General features: G+C 40.6%; 1 protein-coding gene across 5 annotated transcripts in view; it reads right to left on the minus strand.

Annotated features, from left to right (window-relative positions):
* LOC133630853 (zinc finger protein 521-like) overlaps window positions 1–25,003 on the minus strand; it is a 289,433-nt gene that overhangs the window by 45,859 nt on the left and 218,571 nt on the right. For all 5 annotated transcript variants that reach the window (XM_062022664.1, XM_062022661.1, XM_062022663.1 and 2 more), the window contains one exon: window positions 17,326–17,457. In XM_062022664.1, coding sequence (XP_061878648.1) covers window positions 17,326–17,457 — 132 coding nt within the window. The remainder of the gene's footprint in view (window positions 1–17,325; window positions 17,458–25,003) is intronic.

The following is a 25,003-nucleotide window of genomic DNA, read 5'->3' on the forward strand; positions in this document are numbered from 1 at the left end:
TCTATCGCCTGGAAAGTACGGGATATACTACAAAACGTGTCCATACTGTCTCCACATTGCTTGTGAAGTGTTTTGCTGCAGAACATTCTCTGCATTATGATTAAGGGGATACAAACACAAGTAGGCTCGAGGAATAAATAAATGAAAAGGCGAAAAGGGGAGGGGAGGGAATCAACTTTGCTTCCCTCCTTGCGCAAACAGCTAAGTAGTGTGGTGCAGTGCTGCCTGCAAGGAGCGCCAACCCTGCCAAAATAAAGATGAGATGAGCTGGGGCCTGTGTAGAATAGGAGATGTCTGCCATGGGTGGCCCCTGAGAGCCAATCAGAGGGCTTAATATCCCCCACAGCGAGGAGGCCTTGGCCCCCTAGCCCCCCCTCAGCACTGTCACCATTGACGCCCGAGTCGACAACCTTTGAATTCACAAAGTTGCCTCGCTCGCTCTTTACTCCATGGCGGTCACAGTGTGGATGTAGTACTACATCCTATATACTACACCATTGGTGTAAAACACAAGGCCCGGGGGCCAGATGTGGCCCACTTCGTCATTTTATTTGGCCCTCGAAATCCTGGAAATCAATAAAGTACTGTAACTTGTCTTACTAAATGTATTATTTCTTTCTATTTTGGCAGAAAAAAAATACATGTACTCCATGCAATCGCAAATTTAGTAAAATTAAATATTGTCTAATTATGCAAAAATATATTATCAAACATTCAAACCATTTTTTAAATAGAAATAAATACTTATAATACGTTTTCCATCAAATTGGGCAATGCAATATATTTCATGGTAAAATTGTCAATTTTACTGTGGTTTTTACAGCATTTTTCTTTAAATGAAAAAAACTGTACTTCTTTTTACTGTAATAAACTATGGTGCCGTTTTGGCATTTACAGTAATAAACCGAAAAATCTACAGCTGTTGTTTTGCGGTAAAAAAAACCCCACACAAACTGTCAGCTCAAGTGTTAGAATTTTACTGTAAAAATGCAGTTTAAAAAAAGTAAAATACATTTTAAAGTAAAATTCTGGCAACAGAACTGCCTTTTTTTAATTTTATTATTTTAACCATACAAACAGCAGTACTGTTTTTCCATTTACAGTAATATACACTACATTTTAAAGTGAAATTACTGCAACTTACCATATTTTTAGTTTTAAAAAAATATACTAATAAAATGCATAAAAAAATTGTGTAATAATAATGTTCACTGTTAAAAACGGCCCTCTGGGGCCAAACATACCTGCGATGTGGCCCTCAGTGAAAATGACTTTGACACCACTGTACTAGACCATCAACAAGACACAAAGCACACCACATCACTACACCTTGAGTCCTTTTACACTATAAGTCGCAGCTTTAGAAAATGTCAACTACTAATTTGTCATCGCTCGCCCCACTTTTCGGTGTTAGAAGCCCCCCCACCCCGGAATCCATTTTTATTTTTGCTGTATCGACTTCTTCCTCTTCCAGCCAAAGACATAATGAGGGCTTCCTGCAGCTGCAAATGACCGGCTGTACAGTACACGCAGACAAAAACACGGTTAAAGAAGAGATCGTCACAGTCACAGATCGTCATTTCTCACAGTTACCATAAAGAGTCATTTTTGGGATGCTAATTTTAAGTTTCCACATTGTTTAAAAAAAAATCTATTTTACCTCATTGCATCGACTTTTGTTGTATGAAAAATATTCTAAAAAAAAACCGGCACTACTGTTCCTTTACGACTTAACATGAATCAGCAGAATTGGTCCAGTTCACACATTTGTGCGAGCAATTGTTGCGAGGCAAATAAATGGAGCGTTACTATTACAGTCACACTTGCTGTGCTGTTTCCCTGGCAACCAGACGACTCCGCTGTCTCACACAAGAGGGAAAGGACAGGGAGACCCGGCAGGGACAGGGTGATAGAGAGACTAACTAGCACATTATAAACAAGATGAGACAATGTTAAATATTAATACAGTGGTAACTAAACGTAAGTGTGTTTTGAGATAAGAGCTGTTTCAAAGGTAATTGTTAAGCAAAAATGTGAGTTACAAACCTCCTCGCCATTAGTTGCTGGAGCAAATGTCAGAGGCCCCGTTTACACCGCACACTAAATCCGATTTGTTTGCCTTTAAGTGACACGGATCTATGTTTAGTCATTCTAAAAGCTCCAAAGTCTAAACTTTTCACATCAGATTTGGACCACATCAGGAGGAAGTATATGAATCTGATTGAAGTCTGATCTTTTCCAGTGTGACTTCAGTTTAAGTGGAAATGCGACCTGGTTGCGACTTTTACTTCATTTTTGTGCGAATACGTCATCTGTGTGCACAGGGAAAGACGTAGTCTGCCAGCGGAAGTCGATATGTCCTCACTACATCCGGTTTTGGCGAGCAAAGTATTTTATCCCGGCGGCTACTTTATTTTTCGGCGGTCAAATGTTCGGTACATCAATAGTCAATAGTGTGCAAATAATAGACTATGCATATATATATATATATATATATATATATATATATATATATACATATATATATATATATATATATATATATATATATATATATATATATATATATATATATATATATATATATATATATATATATATATATATATATATATATATATGCAGGTAAACTAGGAATGTGTGTGTATATATATATGTATATATATACACAGGCCAAAAGTTTGGACACACCTTCTCATTCAATGTGTTTTCTTTATTTTCATGACTATTTACATTGTAGATTGTCACTGAAGGCATCACAACTATGACTGAAAACATGTGGAGTTATGTAAAAAAAAGGTGAAATAACTGAAAAAATGTTTTATATTGTAGTTTCTTCAAAATAGCAAACCCTTTGCTCTGATTACTTTTTCGCACACTCTTGGCATTCTCTCGATGAGCTTCAAGACATAGTCACCTGAAATGTTTTTTTAGTTAAACTACGAACGTGTATCTATGAATATATATATATATATATATATATATATATATATATATATATATATATATATATATATATATATATATATATATATATACATATATATATACACATATATATATAATATATATATATATATATATATATATATATATATATATATATATATATATATATATATATATATATATATATATATATATATATATTAGAGATGTCCGATAATATGGGCCTGCCGATATTATCGGCCGATAAATGCTTTAAAATGTAATATCGGAAATTTTTGGTATCGGTTTTTTATTATTGGTATCGTTTTTTTTGTTAAATCAACATAAAAAACACGATATACACTTACAATTAGTACACCTACCCAAAAAACCTCCCTCCCCCATTTACACTCATTCACACAAAAGGGTTGTTTCTTTCTGTTATTAATATTCTGGTTCCTACATTATATATCAATATATATCAATACAGTCTGCAAGGGATACAGTCCGTAAGCACACATGATTGTGTGTGCTGCTGGTCCACTAATAGTACTAACCTTTAACAGTTAAATTTACTCATTTTCATTAATTACTAGTTTCTATGTAACTGTTTTTTACGGAGCCCCTAAAGGGACATGGGAATTTTTTTCTTTTTAGACATGTATCTCGTGGCCACGAGAAACTTTCTCGTGGCCACGAGAAACTTTTTATTTAAAAAAAACAAAACAAAAAAAAAATTATTATTATTTTTTTTTTTTACTAAAAGTTTCTCGTGGCTACGAGAAACTTTCTCGTGGCCACGAGAAAGCATTGGATGCGTGCTGATGGTTTGGTGTGTGTTAAAATGGCAGTTTAGGAGTTAATATGGCTGTATTTCCAATTAGGACTTTCCCCCATGTGTGTTGTGGCAAAATGTGAATGCTTGATTAGTAGGTGTGAGACAAACACTTTATCTTCCTGGTTATTGTAACGCTACGTGTTTGACATTATTTAAGACTTTATCATGCCCGGGAAAGGACAGTTTTCCTCGTCTGTGGCTGTGGGGGGTGGGCGTGGCTTGCGGACCTGCAGCGAAGCGGAGTGTGTCAGTTAGTCCCATGTTGATGTGATCAAACTTCTTTCTTGCTTGGAAGATACACACACAATTGTAACTGTTATTTCTTCCTGCAAATAACAAATATGTACAACGTGTTTGGATGTATTCATTTATGTAAAATTGTCATTAAATGTAATATTGCCTGACAAAAAGTGATTCGACGTACGTAATATTTTAATATTTACACATCGCATATTTACACACGCGCATCTGACTAGAATACCCTTATGTGCATTACATATATCAACATCAACTACCTACTGTACTGTTTACTTGTTGAAATACCCTTTTTAGAGCAAATATCTACCCATATAATTTATATGTGTATATATAATATATAAATATATATATATATATATATATATATATATATATATATATATATACACATACATACATATATATATATATATATATATATATATATATATATATATATATATATATATATATATATATATACACATACATACATACATACATATATATATATATATATATATATATATATATATATATATATATATATATATATATATATACACACATACATACATACATATATATATATATATATATATATATATATATATATATATATATATATATATATATATATATACATGTATGTATGTATGTATGTATGTATGTATGTATGTATTTTTTAATAAAAAGTTTCTCGTGGCCACGAGAAAGTTTCTCGTGGCCACGAGATACTTTCTCGTGGCCACGAAATACATGTCTAAAAAAAAATAAATTCCCATGTCCTTTTAGGGGCTCCGTAGTTTTTATATTGTTTTACTTTCTTTTCTATTCAAGAAAATGTTTTTTATTTATTTATCTTATTTTATTTTATTAATTTTTAAAAAAAGGACCTTATCTTCACCATACCTGGTTGTCCAAATTAGGCATAATAATGTGTTAATTCCACGACTGTATATATCGGTATCGGTTGATATCGGTATCAGTAATTAAGAGTTGGACAATATCGGAATATCGGATATCGGCAAAAAAGCCATTATCGGACATCCCTAATATATATATATATGTGTGTGTGTGTGTACAGTATATATTAGGGCCGTCAAGTGATTAAGTGTCAAGTGATTAGTGGCTGCCAGCCACTAGGGGCGCTGCTCCGTTTTCTGCCATACCACGTGGGGTGGAGCGTCGAAAGCGTGGGGGTTGGGGTATGTATTTTTCCCGGATGCATATGTGTGTGTAAGCCTGCAGCGTGTCTCTGTTTTGCGACCTTGGTGCTCGCAAATGCAATAGCAGAGCCAGTCAGTCCAACAAAAGTCAACAACAACAGGTGTGTGTCCATGAGAGACAGGGAAGGAGTTTGTTGCGTCTTCACTGCACTGTCCTCTGGGAGAGTCTTGAAGCACCGGCCTTGTCAAGTCGCTTGCAGCCAGGGAAAACAATTCAGATTAGAACTTAAATAAATTTAAACTTTCACTCTTGATTGCCTATTTCTGGTCCTCAAATTCATCATACTTCACCATTAGAGCAGCCGGTGTCACCAAGATGTGGCCAAAAATTGCAATATTGTCCAAAATCACAAAAGTCTGAGTGCCCACAGTTCTGCTAGCATCCTCCAATCATTTGTGGCAGCTTTAGGGTACTTCGAACGGCTGCCAGCATCTTCCAATTTGTCTATACACCAGAGCAACGCTTACTCAAATCAGCAGATTTCCTGTTATCATGGTTCCGAATCATCAACGTCCTCGATTTAAAGGATCGCCAGGCAAGCGGCACTCCTCTTCTCCCAAGAGTCAAGGTTAGCTTTTTTTTGACACTGAATATTTTTTTTAACTTTTGTGAACTCAACTTTTTTTTACATCAAATCATGCTGACAATTTCATAGAAAAAAAATCAGTTTTTTTTTAAATCAGTGTATAAAAATTCAGTGTAAAAAAATCTATGCTGAAAAATTCAGTGTCCAAAAATTTGCTGCTTCAAAAAGCAAGACTCACTTTCGGTAAAATAAGGCTGAAGCAATCGATCCTGTCTCAGAACCAGCCAATGAGGTGTCAAGTTTAAAATCACGTGAAACGGGTCTTGCAAAGCAGCATAAAAAAGCAGTTAACTTGGCTACCTTGGCATGATACAACATAATAAGCAGTGTTTTCAAACTATAGAAATTATTCCAATGGTTAAAATCTGCACATTTTACTTGCAGTGTAAACAGTCATCTGAAAAACATCAGATTTCGAACAAAAACATCTGATATGTGCCACTATGGCCTGCAATGACAAAAAAGTAAACACTGTAAGATCAGCCCAAAACATCTGGTCTGACTTGCTAGCATTATCTTACAGCTACATGCTGGCATAATTGTGTTATTTCAAGCATGGGAAGCAAGAAAGTGAGTGTGAAGGACAGTGCTGAGAAGAAATGGATGACATTCATTGAATTAAAGAAAGACATAATCAAAACCATGCCAGAGCGTGTAGCCAACTTACTGAAGCAGTTCGAGTGTAGCACTGCTCGTCCGCACCATACTGAGGTAGTCTAAAGCCGACCGAGAATGTTGAAATGATTTCTAAACGGTTGTCATTTATCCATGAATCCATTTGGAGAAGCTGCTGATGATGTGTTTGACAGAGTAGAAGCTGGAAGGAGATACCATAGAAGTCCGCTCTCCAAGCTAAATGCTGTACATTATTATCATATTACCTTATACAACTACTATAGTATATTCTATTTTATTGTTTTTATTCAATAGTTCTTATCTGACAGAGTGTTTTTTAAAAATGGTGCTGTTTTAGGAGCACCAAAAACCGATAAAATTGATTTCAATCAATTTCAATGGGCGACGTTGATTTAAGATACAAGTGTTTTGAGTTAAGTTGAGGTACTATAATATTATATAATGCAGTTAAACTACGAATAAACTGAAATATCTTTCCCATAAGAAACAAACATGGTCTTGATTGTTCCTGGGTCAAACTGTCAACATATTACAATGCATTTAGTATAGCAGACAAGTTTTTAGCGGTGTTAAAAGCGTACAAATAGGAATACAAATTTGTGTATTTGTTAGCTAGCAGCAGGCTACTTCAAGGTTCATACAAACCCCAAAACCAGTGAAGTTGGCATGTTGTGTAATTCGTAAATAAAAACAGAGTACAATGATTTGCAAATCATTTTCAACTTATATTCAATTGAATAGACTGCAAAGACAAGATATTTAATGTTTGGACTGAGAAACAAAATTTTTTTTTTGCAAATAATCATTAACTTAAAATTAATCATTAAAGGCCTACTGAAACCCACTACTACCGACCACGCAGTCTGATAGTTTATATATCAATGATGAAATCTTAACATTGCAACACATGCCAATACGGCCGGGTTAACTTATAAAGTGCAATTTTAAATTTCCCGGGAAACTTCCGGTTGAAAACGTCTATGCATGATGACGTTTGCGTGTGACGTCAATGGTTGAAACGGAAGTATTCGGACACATTGTATCCCAATACAAACAGCTCTGTTTTCATTTCAAAATTCCACAGTATTCTGGACATCTGTGTTGGTGAATCTTTTGCAATTTGTTTAATGAACAATGAAGACTGCAAAGAAGAAAGCTGTAGATGGGATCGGTGTATTAGCGGCTGGCTGCAGCAACACAACCAGGAGGACTTTGAGTTGGATAGCAGACGCGCTATCCGACGCTAGCCGCCGACCGCATCGATGATCGGGTGAAGTCCTTCGTCGCGCCGTCGATCGCTGGAACGCAGGTGAGCACGGGTGTTGATGAGCAGATGAGGGCTGGCTGGCGTAGGTGGAGCGCTAATGTTTTTATCATAGCTCTGACGAGGTCCCGTAGCTAAGTTAGCTTCAATGGCGTCGTTAGCAACATCATTGCTAGGCCTCGACAGGCGGCACAGCATTAACCGTGTAGTTACAGCCCAGTGTTTGGTTCGGTGTCTCCTGATAGTAGTATTGTTGATCTTCTGTCTATCCTTCCAGTCAGGGGCTCATTTCTTTTGTTTCTATCTGCATTTAAGCACGATGCTATCACGTTAGCTCCGTAGCTAAAGTGCTTCACCGATGTATTGTCGTGGAGATAAAAGTCACTGTGAATTTCCATTTTGCGTTCTCGACTCTCATTTTTAAGAGGATATAGTATCCGAGGTGGTTTAAAATACAAATCCGTGATCCACAATAGAAAAAGGAGAGAGTGTGGAATCCAATGAGCCAGCTTGTACCTAAGTTATGGTCAGAGCGAAAAAAGATACATCCTGCACTGCACTCTAGTCCTTCACTCTCACGTTCCTCATCCACGAATCTTTCATCCTCGCTCAAATTAATGGGGTAATCGTCGCTTTCTCGGGCCGTATCGCTCTCGCTGCTGGTGTAAACAATGGGGAAATGTGAGGAGCCCTTCAACCTGCGACGTCACGCTACTTCCGGTACAGGCAAGGCTTTTTTTCTATCAGCGACCACAAGTTGCAAACTTTATCGTCAATGTTCTCTACTAAATCCTTTCAGCAAAAATATGGTGATATCGCGAAATGATCAAGTATGACACATAGAATGGATCTGCTGTCCCCGTTTAAATAAGACAATTTCATTTCAGTAGGCCTTTAACTTAGAATTTAATGGCAGCAACACATTGCAAACAAGTTGGCACAAAGGCATTTTTACCACTGTGTTACATGGCCTTTCCTTTTAACAACACAACGTTTGGCAACTGAGGAGACCAATTTTTGACGCTTTTCAGGTGGAATTCTTTCCCATTCTTGCTTGATGTACAGCTTAACTTGTTCAACAGTCCGGGGTCTCTGTTGTGGTATTTTAGGCTTATATTGCGCCACACATTTTCAATGGGAGACAGGTCTGGACTACAGGCAGGCCAGCCTAGTACCCGCACTTTTTTACTATGAAGCCACGCTGTTGTAACACGTGGCTTGGCATTGTCTTGCTGAAATAAGCAGGGGCGTCCATGATAACGTTGCTTGGATGGCAACATATGTTGCCCCAAAACCTGTATGTACCTTTCAGCATTAATGGTGCCTTCACAGATGTGTAAGTTACCCATGTTTTGGGCACTAATACACCCCCATACCATCACAGATGCTGGCTTTTGAACTTTGCGCCAGTCTATTCAATTGAATATAGGTTGAAAAGGATTTGCAAATCATTGTGTTCTGTTTTTATTTACGATTTACACAACTTCACTGGTTTTGGGTTTTGTAGAACGATGGCAGGCAGGAGGACTAGCTTTATTGTGAATAAAACACTAATAATATATTCCAATAAACTAATTAAAAGCAAGCAATTTGTCACATTGTTGCAGAGCATCTTGTCCTTTTTTTTTTTTTCAAAGTTTCGACTTCATGCTGCGACATGAGTTTAAAAAAAGGGGGAAGAGGCGCACACATACACATGTGCCACTTTCATCAGGCACACTTTCTTCTGTTTTGTTTGTCTTAAGCGCATATTCCCAATCACAATTTCCACAGCACACCCTGGCTGGCTGGCTGCTGCTCCTGAGGGTGCAGGCAGACACTTCTAGCTGCAGGCTCCCCCACTTCTGAAAGCTGTCAAATGTGTCCTGGGAGAGTCAGCCTCCCTCTCATCATCCAGGGGCTTGTGGACCTCTCTCTCTCTCTCTCTCTCTCTCTTTCTCTCCATTTACTCTCCCTCCCCAACCTGATTCTCTCTTCCTCCTCCTCCTCTTCTTCTGTGCTTTCATCTTACATCCAACTTGCCGGTTGCAACCTTCTCAGCCTCCTCCAAGTTTTTGTCTCCTTTTCTCCTCTGTTTTGTCTCCCCTGGTCTGTGTGACTTACTTTTATGCTCACGTTCCTGCCAGTCACTTTTGGGGTGAGATGTGTCCTCTTTTTGTCCCCTTTAGTCAGGAGTGTCAAAGGACGTCCCACTGCGTGTTTTTGGTCACATGAGGCAACTCCAAATAAAACTTGAGCAGTTGACGCTTTAAAATCAGGTGGAACTCAGCCGCCATTGCTGCAACATCACAGTGTTTTGCTTCATGATTGGATAGGCGTGCAGAATGAAAACTACGGTGTTATTTATCACAAACATGTTCATTACTCTAACACAGGCGTGTCAAACTCGTTTATATTGAGGGCCACATCACAGTTATGGTCACCCTGAGGGCCACTTTTAACAGTGAATAACATATAGTAGTGTTGTCCCCATACCAATATTTTGGTACCGGTACCAAAATGTATTTCGATACTTTTCTAAAAAAAGGGGACCACAAAAAAATGGCATTATTGTCTTTATTTTAACAAAAAATCTTAGGGTACACTAAACATATGTTTATTATTATAAACAATTACATATACCCAGAACACCTTGCAGCACTAACTCTTCCGGGCTGCAATATACTGTCATGATCCTGGGTCCGGATCATGTTTGTTTTGTGTTTTCTGGTAGTTTTGGACTCCTTTTGTTATTGCCTGTGCACTTATGAGTTTGTTTCATCACCATGGTTACTTATTATTTTCACCTGCCCTGCACACGCACCTGTTACTCATCAGAGACTCTATTTAGTTCTGCCTTTTCCGGTCACTGGGTGTGGAGTCATTGTTTTTGCGTCACACCTGTCCCAAGTAAGTTTTGTAGTTCCATGTCATAGCGTCTGTTTAAGTGATTATAGCCTCTCGTGTTTTAGGCACGCCTGCCTTTCTTTTTGTTGTGTTGCCTGTACTGTTGGTAGTTTGGATTACTTATGTTAATAAACCAAAGCCTACCTTCACGCTGTCGTCCGGAGCCGTCTTGTTGCGTTGAAAGAACGAACCTCAGCAAACTGCACCCTCGTTGTGACAGAATGACTCCACCATGGCAATGTTCTCTCGCACCTGGCCACACGGAGATTGAGACGCGCTGGCGAAAGCGGAAGCCAGCCAGAAAGGCTTCGTTTCGCCATCAGGGCGCGTCATTCCCCCAAACTCCTCCTCCGGACAGTAATACTCCATGGGCAACCCAGTCTTCCTCGCCGCCATTGTTTGGTAATCCCATCACACATTTTGCTAAACAATTCACCGATTGGGCTGTCAGTCAGCTGGAGACCCGCACGGATGACGTCATCCCGCCCACTGTGGATGACGTCAGAGACGAAGATTTTTTTCAAATTCTTCTGACTCTTTCTGTCAGCAACCTCTTAAAGACTTTAATTCCAAAATTAAACATTATCAGGACATTCTTTTGAAATTTAGATGTCAGCCACAGTCTCCTTCTGAGTGCCAAGCTCCGCCCCCTAGGACTCTAGCCCCGCCCACGTCAGTGACTTTTTCCTCTCATCCCCCCAAAAGACCTCAGGTGGGGGATGGGAAAAGACATTTTGGACAATTTAGAGGGGAGGGCTTTGCCCCCCGCCTGACCTCCCGTCACCCACCCTTAAAGACTGTTCCGGAGCGCGTTTGGTATCCGCCCCTTGAGGGGGGGGGCTGGGGCCGGGAGCTGTGCTGGTGGGGCTGCTCGGCTGCACCCAGCCAGGCAGCAACCTCCATCCCGGCCGCCACCACCAGTCTTTCGGCCTGCCAAGCCGCAACCTCCAGCCCGTCCTCCACCACTAGTCCGTCGGCATGCCAAGCCGCAACCCCCAGCGAGACCACCTCTGCCATGCTCATGGCTAACCTCAGCCCGGGTGGGCCTGCAGATGCCACCAGCATCTCCGGTGGGCCTGCAGACGCCACCAGCATCTCCGGTGGGCCTGCAGACGCCACCAGCATCTCCGGTGGGCCTGCAGACGCCACCAGCATCTCCGGTGGGCTTGCAGGCGCCACCATCTCCAGTTCCTGTACCTGCTCCTCGGCTGGCACCCGTACCTGCTCCCCGGCAGGCACTCGTACCTGCACCCCGGCAGGCACCCGTACCTGCACCCCGGCAGGCAGCCGTACCTGCACCCCGGCAGGCACCCGTACCTGCACCCCGGCAGACACCTGCACCTCGGCAGACGCCCATACCTGCACCCCGGCAGGCACCTGCACCTCGGCAGACGCCCGCACCTGCACCTCGGCAGACGCCCGCACCTGCACCTCGGCAGACGCCCGCACCTGCTCCCCGGCAGACGCCCGCACCTGCTCCCCGGCAGACGCCCGCACCTGCTCCCCGGCAGACGCCCGCACCTGCTCCCCGGCAGACGCCTGCACCTCGCCAAGCGCCAGTACCTGCTCCTCGCCAGGCACCCGTACGGGCGTCCAAGCCTGCCATGAAGGCGTCGACGCGCCCACCTCCCCGTCGACCACGGATGTGGCCGCTCCCTGGTCGTCCGCCTCGCCGTCCGCCACGGATGTGGCCGCTCCCTGGTCGCCCGCCTCGTCTGCTGCAGCGGCGCTCCACTCGCCGCCGCCACTTGACTTTGCCTCGGTGGATTCGGGGACACTTGGCCTGGCGACCCACCTCCAAGTCCTCCCTCCGCCCGCCCGTGACTTTTGACCCTGCTTGTTTCTCTTTTTTTTATGGACATCTGGTATCTGTCCTTGAGGAGGGCGTTCTGTCATGATCCTGGGTCCGGATCATGTTTGTTTTGTGTTTTCTGGTAGTTTTGGACTCCTTTTGTTATTGCCTGTGCACTTATGAGTTTGTTTCATCACCATGGTTACTTATTATTTTCACCTGCCCTGCACGCGCACCTGTTACTCATCAGAGACTCTATTTAGTTCTGCCTTTTCCGGTCACCGGGTGTGGAGTCATTGTTTTTGCGTCACACCTGTCCCAAGTAAGTTTTGTAGTTCCATGTCATAGCGTCTGTTTAAGTGATTATAGCCTCTCGTGTTTTAGGCACGCCTGCCTTTCTTTTTGTTGTGTTGCCTGTACTGTTGGTAGTTTGGATTACTTATGTTAATAAACCAAAGCCTACCTTCACGCTGTCGTCCGGAGCCGTCTTGTTGCGTTGAGAGAACGAACCTCAGCAAACTGCACCCTCGTTGTGACATATACACCCCCGCTACCACCAACCCCCCCCCCCCCCCCCCCACACACACACACACACACACACCTTGTAGCGTCCCGGAAGAGTTAGTGCTGCAAAGGATTCTGGGTATTTGTTCTGTTGTGTTTATGTTGTGTTACGGTGCGGATGTTCTCCCGAAATGTGTTTGTCATTCTTGTTTGGTGTGGCGTATATTTCTAACAGTGTTAAAGTTGTTTATATGGCCACCCTCAGTGTAACCTGTATCGCTGTTGATCAAGTATGCGTTGCATTCACTTGTGTGTGTATATACAGAAGCCACACTTATCTTGTGACTGGGCCGGCACTCGTTGGACTAGATGAAAAGCGGACGTGACGATTTTCGGGAGGGGTACTGAAATTTGGGAGTCTCCCGGGAGGGTTGGCAAGTATGAGAAATAGCGGTGAATGCGGTGTTACCGCAGCACCGCCGCTGTATATAATCGGCGGGCCAGCTCTAGTGTTAATTTGATGTCGCCTCAAGGGCTAAGTGAAATTACACGGTGGGCCAATTTTGGCCCGCGGGCCAGAGTTTGACACCCATGCTGTATGGTGTATGGCTGCTGAAGTAGACAAAAAAGCGTAACATTTGCAAAAAAAGTTAGTACTTTGATGTTCACGTGCTCGCATGCTAACGTTATCGCGCTAACAGTGGCCTTGTGGTTAGAGTGTCTGCCCTGAGACAGGGAGGTTGTGAGTTCGAACCCTGGCCAACTCATACCAAAGACTACAAAAAATGGGACCCATTACCTCCCTGCTTGGCACTGAGCATCAAGGGTTGGAATTAGGGGTTAAATCACCAAAATGATTCCCGAGCGCGGCGCACGCTGCTGCTCACTGCTTCCCTCACCTCCCAAGGGGTGAACATGCAGAGGACAAATTTCACCACACCCAGTGTGTGTGTGACAATCATTGGAACTTTAACTTTAACTGTGTCACATTTCAAATTATATGACTCTAAGGTGTATGGCTGCGGAATTAAGACAATAAAGAGTAATTTTAGCTGGAAATGTTCTAACGCTAACTAGCATGCTAACGTTAAGACGCTACCCCTTGACTGGGCAAGAAGAAATACCAAAATGCAGTATTTGTTGGTGTAGACATAGAAAGTAGCAACAAAGCGCTAGCATAAAACGTTAGCATGCTAAAATAAGAGACGCTAACAAAAAAAAGCTAGCATGCTAATATTCTCACAAGACGTAAGAGAAACGTGCGGAACAATAATCAGAATCAGAATCAGAAATACTTTATTAATCCCCGAGGATAAATTTAAATTTTCTGCACAATCCCATTCAAGATCAGACAAATATTACAGGGAGTAATAATAAAAGTTGAAGTATGAGCAAAAATAATAATATGGGTTGCTTGCATTTCAGCAGGCCCATAATGATATTAATAATATTGATAATAATACAAATCTGCATTGTAGAAGTGTAGCTAATATTGTGTAAGTGGGCTTAAGCTTTGAAATCTTTAAAAGGCTGGTTTAGGATGTTTAATGCAGGTCAGTTAAGGTGACTAAAAAATGGTGTCTCATTTTAAATGCAAGATGCAGGGGGAAAAAAAGTAAGACTCGTAGTACACAGACAGTCTTTGCTGCATTGAGGATTTCCTGCATATTAATTGAGACTATAAAGTATGAATTATCCTTCTTCACTTGACGGCTGAACTTGAAATGCACTCCACTCATATCCTTCACTCGGGCTGTCCCCTGCATCTCCAACAGAGGGAGGCCTGCTCTCCTTTTTAACCCATCTGTCTGTCTGCTCTGCAACCACCGTCCTTAGGGTGTCTGCACCCCGCCCTCCATCTCCCAGCATGTCTCTCTCTCCTGATCGATATGACCGCAGAGGGAGAGCGGGCAGGCGGGGGGGGGGGGGGGGGGGGGGGGCGGTGGACCTGTCTGTCAAAGCCGACGGTGGAAAATGAAGGCTCGGATGAAAGAGGCATGCTCTGTATATTAAATGCTCACACAGGAGGGCGGGGCGGGCGACGTATCGATTGAGACGTAAAGCTAAATATGCGAGTAAGACAAAGGAGGAAAATAAGGCAAAATGGGAGCTAATGATGTTAATTGATGTTTTAAGAGTGGAAAGGCAAAGAGAAGGAAATGAGCTGAGAACTCCAAAGTGCAAAGAAGACTAAAGAGCTGAGGCGGGGAAAACTAGTGAAGAGCCCAAGTTAACGACTTTGCAGATTTCATTATGGAGATAGTTAACCCTGTTGACACTGAAGGAGGGCGCTATCGTCTCCAGAGAAGCGCGGTCCTTCCACCTCCACGCGCCGAGACAGATGAGATCATTACAGCTATCAGCACCACTGCCATCCACAATTAGCACATGTCCTCTTCTCCCGGCCGCCCACAAACACCACCTCCGCCTCCTCCTCCCCGTCTTCTTCCCGCTCGTCTTGTGATGTCGTTCCCTCACCCCGCGACACTCGCAGCCGCCTTGATATTGGACTAAATAAGGAGCTGCATGCGGCAAACTCTTCCTGCTTTGACCTTTCCAAACTCATTTAGAGTCCATTTGCATTCTAACGCTCGCAGGCCACACAGCTTGGAGATGCTTAGGGTGGAATGGAATGGCATCTGACGTGCTAAGCTGTCAATATGTTCACTAGATCAAAGGTTCTCCAACTTTTTACCACTCTTCAAACATTTTTACTCGGCTAACTCTGCATGGTGTAGCTTGGAACGTGTGGCTTGTACTCGGGGGTACTGTATTTTCCGGACTATAGGGCGCACCGGATTATAAATCGCACTGCCGATGAATGGTCTATTCTTTTTTCATATATAAGGCGCACCAGATTATAGGGTGCATTAAAGTAGTCATATCTTTTACCCTGTTCAAGAACCAATAAAGTGCGTAAGTTAGGTTGTTTTTCTTTTGGTGTAAAAAAGCGCCTTGTCTCTGCCATATTGTTATCTGTGCTAGATTATGGTGATCATTTTTCATATGAATGATACTCATTCTTGTCTTCAGATTGTGGACTGTGTTTACCATGCTTCTTTGAGGTTCATCACAAACTGTAGAGCCATGACACACCACTATGACTTGTAATCTCGGGTGGGATGGCCTTCTCTGTCCACTGGGAGAGAGTTTCATTGGTACATTTTTATTTACGAGGCTCTTCTGGGACTAATACCAGATTACATTTGTACATTGATACACAGAGAAGTATGAACTGTTATGCACTGAGATGCTGTTGCTCTCTGTCCCTTTTGCTTGCACTGAGCTAGGGAAACCAGCTTTTGTCTATGCAGCTCCTTGTGCTTGGAACATGTTACAAAGAGACTGGAAGATGACTGAATTTTAATCCTTAAATGCTTTTAAATATAAACTGAAAGCATTTGAAGGGGCCTCAGTTATCTGTAACTGTTTTACTTGATGTCCATCCTGTCATTTTAATGTTTAATGTGAATGTAATTTAATGTGTAACTTTGCTGCCTCTTGGCCAGGACTCCCTTGAAAAGAGGTTTTTAATCTGAATGGGATTTTTTTCCTGGTTAAATAAAAAAAAAAATATATATATATATAACTTGATAGATCCTGCATACCAACCTCTGAGCACACCACAGTTTCACAATGAATGACCTAGGATAGATGCTAACATCTACAGATAACATGTACTGGCCTGACCAAGAGAACTGAGAGAAAACCTTGAATTTGACTTTTTGGTGCAAAAGTGGAACAAGTTTCCAGAACGCGAGCAAAAAATAGGAGAAGACCAGCGGTTGATTACACTCAAGTTCCACTTGTTCTTTTTTCAGCAGTCATAATTGCGGCCATTAAACTTTCGCGAAACTAAATCATTTTTATCATTTCTATTACATGTCAAGCTGCAACTGATTAGTCGATAAAGCAAGCTTTAACAATTCAATCGATTGTGTAGAACTGATTAATCACGTTTTAAAGCAATTGAGGCAAAATAAAGTTCACTACTTAACTGCAACAAGCAAAGGCGCTGTCGATTCAGTTGTTTGCTGACTAAAGAAGGCAACATGGCGTCACCTATACGCAACCCGGACTATGGCACGCTTCTGCTGGGCAGCGTTAGTATCTGCTCAGCATGACACTGGCATGGAAACGGGAGATCAGAACATTCTCCTAACCCTTGACTGCAACTCTACATACACGCTGATAGACAGTGAATAGAGTGAGTTTACTCAGGTTTACTTAGGTAGTACACTGCTAATGCTATTTGATTAAACAATTGAAATCATTGAAAACATGCTGGTGGAAAATGATGGTATCTAAAATCAACATAGAGATGACCTGTAGCGTCCCCTAAAAACTAATCCATTGATTTATTGAAATGTTCATTCCTATTATTTCTAATGAAGAAATGGAGTGGAAGTAGAATATACACTTACCTGTGAAGCAGACGGGACACTTGAAGGTTCCGCCCATACCCTCAAAGCTGTGCTCGATAAGGTGACATTGAAGCTTGGCCGGCGAGTCGAAGGACTGACTGCACAGTTTGCACTCGTGGTTCAAACCCTCCTCTGTAAAACAAAAAAGACAGAAAAACAAGTTCTATGAATAAACAACACAATACACAACCTGTTTTTTTTTTACCTATTTGAATCTAGTCTATGCAAACTTCCACATACATATTTGTGATTTTAACTTCAATTTTATTGGGCCATATTTGTTCATGTGGGTGTCAACATTGACTGATGGCAGTCAAGCGACTAGAAATAATGACAAAATAGGAAACATCAAGAACACAAGAAGGAAACATCGAGAACACAAAAGAAGGAAACATTGAGAACACAAGAAGGAAACATCGAGAACACAAGAAGGAAACATCAAGAACACAAGAAGGAAATATCGAGAACAAAAAAAAGGAAACATCAAGAACACAAAAGAAGGAAACATCGAGAACACAAGAAGAAAACATCAAGAACACAAGAAGGAAATTTCGAGAACACAAAAGAAGGAAACATTTAGAACACAAAAGAAGGGAACATCGAGAACACAAGAAGGAAACATTGAGAACACAAGAATGAAACATTGAGGACACAAGAAGGAAATATTGAGAACACAAGACCGAAACATCGAGAACACAAAAGAAGGAACATTTAGAACACAAAAGAAGGAAAAATTTAGAAAACAAAAGAAGGAAACATCGAGAACACAAAAGAAGGGAACATGGAGAACACAAGAAAGAAACATCGAGAACACAAGAAGGAAACATCAACAACACAAAAGAAGGAAACATGAAGAACACAAGAAGGAAACATCGAGAACACAAGAAGGAAACAGAGAACAGAAGAAGGAAACATCGAGAACAAAAAAGAAGGAAACATTTAGAATACAAAAGAAGGAAACCTCGAGAACACAAAAAGGAAACATCGAGAACACAAGAAGAAAACATCCAGAACACAAAAGAAGGAAACAGAACACAAAAGAAGGAAACATTTAGAACACAAAAGGAAAACATAGAGAACCCAAGAAGGAATCATTTAGAACACAAAAGAAGGAAACATTGAGAACACAAAAGAAGGAAACAGTTAAAACAAAAAGAAGGAAACATCGAGAACACAAGAAGGAAACATCGAGAACACAAGAAGGAAACATCGAGAACACAAGAAGGAAATATCGAGAACACAAGAAGGAAACATCGAGAACACAAGAAGAAAACATCCAGAACACAAAAGAAGGAAACAGAACACAAAAGAAGGAAACATTTAGAACACAAAAGGAAAACATAGAGAACCCAAGAAGGAATCATTTAGAACACAAAAGAAGGAAACATTGAGAACACAAAAGAAGGAAACAGTTAAAACAAAAAGAAGGAAACATCGAGAACACAAGAAGGAAACATCGAGAACACAAGAAGGAAATATCGAGAACACAAGAAGGAAAAATCAAGAACACAAGAAGGAAACATCAAGAACACAAGAAGGAAACATCAAGAACAAAAGAAGGAAACATCAAGAACAAAAGAAGGAAACATCAAGAACAAAAGAAGGAAACATTCACTATAATCTGATGAAATAGAATGGTTTGAAAATAAAACACAATGACGAAAACACAAAATTGTTCAAAAAGTGAAATGGTTGTTAATGTATTCTAATAATTATTAGAATAATATTGATATTACAATAAAGTAGTAAACCAGATGAATGCTGAATTACAAAATGCATTTACAAAATAAAAAATCCTACCAAATAACGCCATATAGCTGGTGTGTTAAATCATCCCTGCGTTACAACTTGGACGACATCTTAATGCGAAAAAGCCCCCCCGCCTTCACCCATTTATCCTCTATGCTTTGCAACATTAAAGCACATAAATCGGCCACTTGGTTTAAATCATTTAGACTGAGAACTTGGCACATTCATTTTCAAGCACACACACAAAATCTTGCTGAGTAAGAAGTCTGCAGAACTACCCATCTCCAGAATGTCAATAAAAGGCCCCTCTAGTCTGCTGTGTGGCCAAACCAGTTCTCTATTAAACTCCTGCAGAGCCAGACGTCCGGTCAGCTCCTGCTAGAAGAAGGATGGATACACCAGGGACTCATCTGGAGGGTTTATCCAAGGTCTGGACACCAACCCATTCACCTTCATACCAGAGACGTAGCTACTACAACTGTGTATGCAGATCAGTGCACTACTCGCCCTCAACCAGCAGAGGCGCTGTTGAAGGATTTTGCTGTCTATAGAAGCACAATGATCACAACAACTATGGCAATATAACTCCTCAAGGCACAACTCATTAAAACACTGGCATGGAAACAGAATTTCAGAACATCCAGATAACATTCTGACATTAAAAAATAACAATTTATTATTGAAATTGCAAATGACTTCTGTGCAATATGGACACTTTCACTCTTGCATGTAAAATTGTGTGTATCACAACAACCAACTAGCTGCCATACATTGTATATTTTAGCATCTATACATTTTTAAAATTGTATTCCATTTCAACTCATTGTTTAATTGTCTTCCTTTTCCGTTGCTGCTACAGACACCTTCATTTCCTCATGGAAATCTATATGGCAAGCGGTAGAAAATGGATGGGTTTTCTGTATCTTATTAATTTCAATATGAGATAGAACTATGTTTTCTCCTATTAAAAAATATTGATAATATTCCCATACATTTTTATAAGGTTGTGGAGGAAGAAATACATGAACAGTCCTGCAAATCTGAATACATTTATTAAACAGAAAAAACACCAATTTCTATTTTTTTAACGTAATGTATTGATCTTGACGACCTCATTTAGGCATACAATAGATATGTATGTATATGTAAAATGTCATTTAAAATGTTACATTAAACTTATTTAAAAAAACAGAATTAAATGATGACCATATTTTCTGGACCATAGGGTGCACCAGATTATTACATTTAGATGTAGACTTCCTTTTATTGTCATTCAAATTTGGATTTTGCAGTACAGATTATAAGGCACACTGCGAATGAGCGGGTCGAGTCAGGTCTTTTTTCATACAAAAGGCGCATCGTATTATAAGGCACATTAAAGGGGTCATATTATGATTATTTTCTGAATTTAAAACACTTCCTTGTGGTCTACATAACATGTGATGGTGGTTCTTTGGTCAAAATGTTGCATAGATTATGTTTTAAAGATCATCTTCAAGTCGCTTTCTGACAGTCGCTTCAGGATGCGCCGTTTTGTTGGTGGTCTTATTTACGTGGCTCACCTTCGACAGCGTCTTCTCCCCGTCATCTTTGTTGTAGCGGTGTAGCGTGCAAGGACGGGAGTGGAAGAAGTGTCAAAAGATGGACCTAACTGTTTTATTGACATTCAGACTTCACTTAAATCAACAACGGAGCAGCATCTCCTCATCCGTGGCTCACTAGTGCAACAACGCCGGAAATGTGTCCCGTGAAAAACCGTCCAACCGGAATTCTCTAATAACTAAAGTTCCGTGGGTAAATTATGTAAACCCACAACACTGGTAGTTTTTAGCGCTTCCATAGCGAGATATAAGTTAGAACTTTACACTACTTTATATTATATATGGCAACAGCAGAGTGTGAATGCCTCATAACAAGAAGATAGTGAAAAAGAAGAAGCTTATCGACTAAGGCACCGGCACGGACTACAGTGGCGGAAGTGCGCAAATATTCAGGACTTATGCAGATCTCAAATACTCATCAGCAGGTACCAGAAGGTAAGAAAAGTTGCATAATATTGTGAAACAAAACGCCAGATAATATGTCAGCTAATGTGTGCCATTTTGCGGTCCTTATACACACACCATAGTAATACTTGTATCTCTGACTACAGTAGCCGTAATGGGCTGACGACAATCCATCAAGCGGTGCGTCTTCAAAGTCATACTAAAACATTTTGAAAGATCTTTGAGTGCTGTGTGTAATGTTCTTTATTTTCAAGGGAACATTTAAAGTTTTGGTGTTGTTTACTGGCGTCATATTGCAGTCCACACGTATCTCTTATGTGGGACTACCATGTACTGGTCACACTTATTATTACACCATGTACCAAATAAAATTGCTTCAAGGTCAGTAGGCACAACCAGAATTATTCCGTACATTAGGCGCACCGGGTTATAAGGTGCAATGTAGATTTTTGAGAAAAGGAAAGCATTTTAAGTGCGCCTTAGAGTCCGAAAAATACGGTAATTATTTAAAATGTTGTTCCTTTATAAATACTTAAAAAAAACAATCATTAAAACCAAAATAAATCAACTACATCCTTGCATTTTGTTAAGCAGATTTAAAAGTCTATTAATAATTAATAAATTAAGGAATCTGTATTAAAATATTTTACCAAGTCAAAAAAGGCTAACTATCATGCTTCATACACTTAAATGAAGAAAAAGCTAATTATGTTCTATTCACCAAGAAATGAAAAAAAAGGCTTACAATCATGCAGTGTTAACAAAAAAGCAGAAAATTACGACATAAGAAATTTTGAACAAGATTGTTTCTCCATCCCTCTACGAGCAGCCGATGTGTAAGTGAAGCATCTTCTACTTGTAACATTACCAGACGAGCGACATTATGTTTTCATTTAATTATAGGATGGCGTGTGCAGCATGACACAAGAAGCTAAGCCCTCCTGAAAAAGGTTCAGAAGGCCAATCACAGTTTAAAATGGTAAAAGTGGTGTTTTCTGCAGCCCTGCGCATTTGACAGATGAGCTACTCTGCAGCCTAAATATAGGTCTGAGTGGAGCAGCCGGCATCAGCCAAAGGGGTGCGGGGGGGATTTAGTGGTGATGGGGAGGAGATAGCAAGCTCATCCAGTCAGTCATCACGAGCACGTTTGACCTCTTTGATCATCATTCACTTGGCTTGTGTGTGTTGGGGAGTACACCGAGGTCAAGCATGCTGTAGGGTTCACTCATCTATGCTGCCGCCATATGCGCAGCCCTCACTTGACCCCGGCGCACAACGCGTTCCCCTCGGACCTGCCTGACCTGCTTCATTATGCAGAAAACGCTGCACCTGCCTGACAGACCTGTGAATTTGGTGTGTTGGTGAGCAGGTGCATCCAGGCGAAAGTTGCAAGAGTGCGCCATTTTTTTGTGGGAAAAACGTAGGGAGTCTGTGTACCCCGGGGCTCCTACATGTGTAGATTACATTTCTTTATTTTATTTTATGTATATTTTCTGCTGGATCTACTCTTTATTTTATGCTGCCCTTTTTTTTTGCTGCAGCGGTTACATATACTGTGATATTGTACATGGTAATTGGGATTTGTTATATATTGTATATATTATATAATAATATAATAATAATATATCAGTATATATTATATACTGTATATATAATATGTAAATATTACATATATGTTATATTTTATATTGCTTCTATGGTACATTTTTAGTCTACTTTATACCTTTTGTTTTCGCCCTCTTTTTGTGCCCTTGTGTGTATGATCCTTTCCATCCTTACCCTTTCCAACCTTTGTAACTGAACTACTGTGTGGAACAATTTCCCTTGTGGATCAATAAAGTTTGTCTAAGTCTAAGTCTAAAACAGGTAAAACAGGTTAGGTAATTGTGACGTAAAACAAATAAATATAGTTTCATGTCTAACATTACTATATAAGATATAAGAGTGTTCTGGCGGGTAGTCTCCTACTCTGTTCAGCGGTCCTTGAACGCACCGTAAAAACAGAGTACAGCTTGTATATTCAATACAATAATGTATTTATATACATTTACGTTGGGGTATGTTGTTTCTTAATGGGGAAAGATTTTAATCAATCATACATAAAAGAAATGCAACACAAAGTGCTTTACAAAGTTAAAAACAATACCCCGGTGACCCATATCCCCCATTATCACACACACACACCCACACACACACACACACACCCACACACACACACACACACACACACACACACACACACACACACACACACACACACACACACACACACACACACACACACACACACACACACACACATGCACACACACACACACACTCAACTTACACACATATGCAACAATATATGAACAGATGATTGCATGGCTGAGTACAGAGGGGACATGTGAGTAAACACTATTACAGGAGCCATCTGCACCATGAGGTCATCAGACCATGGCCACCAGGACACTGACACAAAAGCGCCCCCACAAGCACGGCCGATAACCCCTGAGGCAGATGGCTCGTCTGAGGAACGTTGGAAAATAAAGATAATAAAACTTGTAAAATTGTAAGAACCATGACTAGAGATAAATGATAAAATACAAGTAAGACACATGAAGATTAATAGAAACCCCCCCCCCAAAAAAACAACAACTCTTGAATGTTCTTGTTGTGTCATGTTAGCATTTAAGCTGTCGAGGTAGCACTATCGATCACAGTTTTTCGATAATTTTGATTTAAAATGGTATACTAACCGTGGGGACTATTACCGCGGTTATCATTAGTACCGTTTATCATTACATCCCTACATGGTGGTTACTCAAGCGCTATATAATTCTAATCCATTATTATTATTATTACTCCTAGTTCTGTGCAGGCCCCCTGACCACGCCTTTTTTAGCACTAAGCACAAGCTCAGTATAAAGACACAAGTCCACAGGGGTCCGTCAAACATATTCCACTCTCCCTCCTCCTCATATCTGTTTCAGTGTCTCAGGAGTGTTGTGGGCTGCCACCACCCTTTCCCCCCGCGCACAGCTACGCAAATCCTTCAGATGAAGACTGTTCCTGTGCGTGCTCCCTCTAAGCATCTCTGACACCAGCAAAGTAAGCCCATCTACATATCCACAGGGCCTCGCCTTCCTGGGGTTCATGCTTTATGTATTTCACAGCTCCTTAAAACACAAACGCCTAATATCCCTCCCATGAGGCGTGGCAGAGGAAATAGAAAGAATGGTCTTTATTTCTCCTTGCTGTTTACTTTTTTAGTATCCAGGCTGAAGTTCATGTGCTGTTGAAGGTTGTTTGGGGAGCTGAAGCTCTCCACTTTTTGGATTGCATGGTTTAGTAAAAAAACAAAAAACTTTTACGTAACAGAACACAGTTGCTGGCATTTTAGAAGTGAGTTAAGTGTGTGAACTCTAAATAGACTCCTCTGATTTTTCTTGGGAGTGGATCAACTGACAGTGAGTAAAGAAGACTAAAGTAACTAATGATGTTCCAGTTAATAATTAGTACATGTTCATGCAGCGCGTATTAATTAAAGACTCGTTCCAACAACGCACATCAGTCCGCCTCTACTCGACTGAGGTAATTCTGCGGAGAAGCAGTTTGAAAGTGACCTATAATGACGCTATATTTGTCAGAGTGCTGCTTGAAATGTTGCAAAACCATCTGGACAAGGTTCAAACTCTTAGAATTGTACTATAAAATAAGAAGGGTAACCCTACCTTGCTAACCCAAACACCCTACCAAAGCCGTAACTCACAAATTCTAACCCAAACCTGTATCATAACACCTATTTTAACCCTAAACTAAAACCCTAACCCTACTATCTGCACACACTCTACAACCCTACCCAAGCCAACTTCCCTAATCAAACCCAACCCTAACATCCTCACCCAAAGCCTAAGTATTCTAACCAAAACCCTAATCCAAAC

Source organism: Entelurus aequoreus, linkage group LG16 (genome assembly GCF_033978785.1).
Source record: "Entelurus aequoreus isolate RoL-2023_Sb linkage group LG16, RoL_Eaeq_v1.1, whole genome shotgun sequence".
In the NCBI taxonomy this organism is placed as follows: Eukaryota; Metazoa; Chordata; class Actinopteri; order Syngnathiformes; family Syngnathidae; genus Entelurus; species Entelurus aequoreus.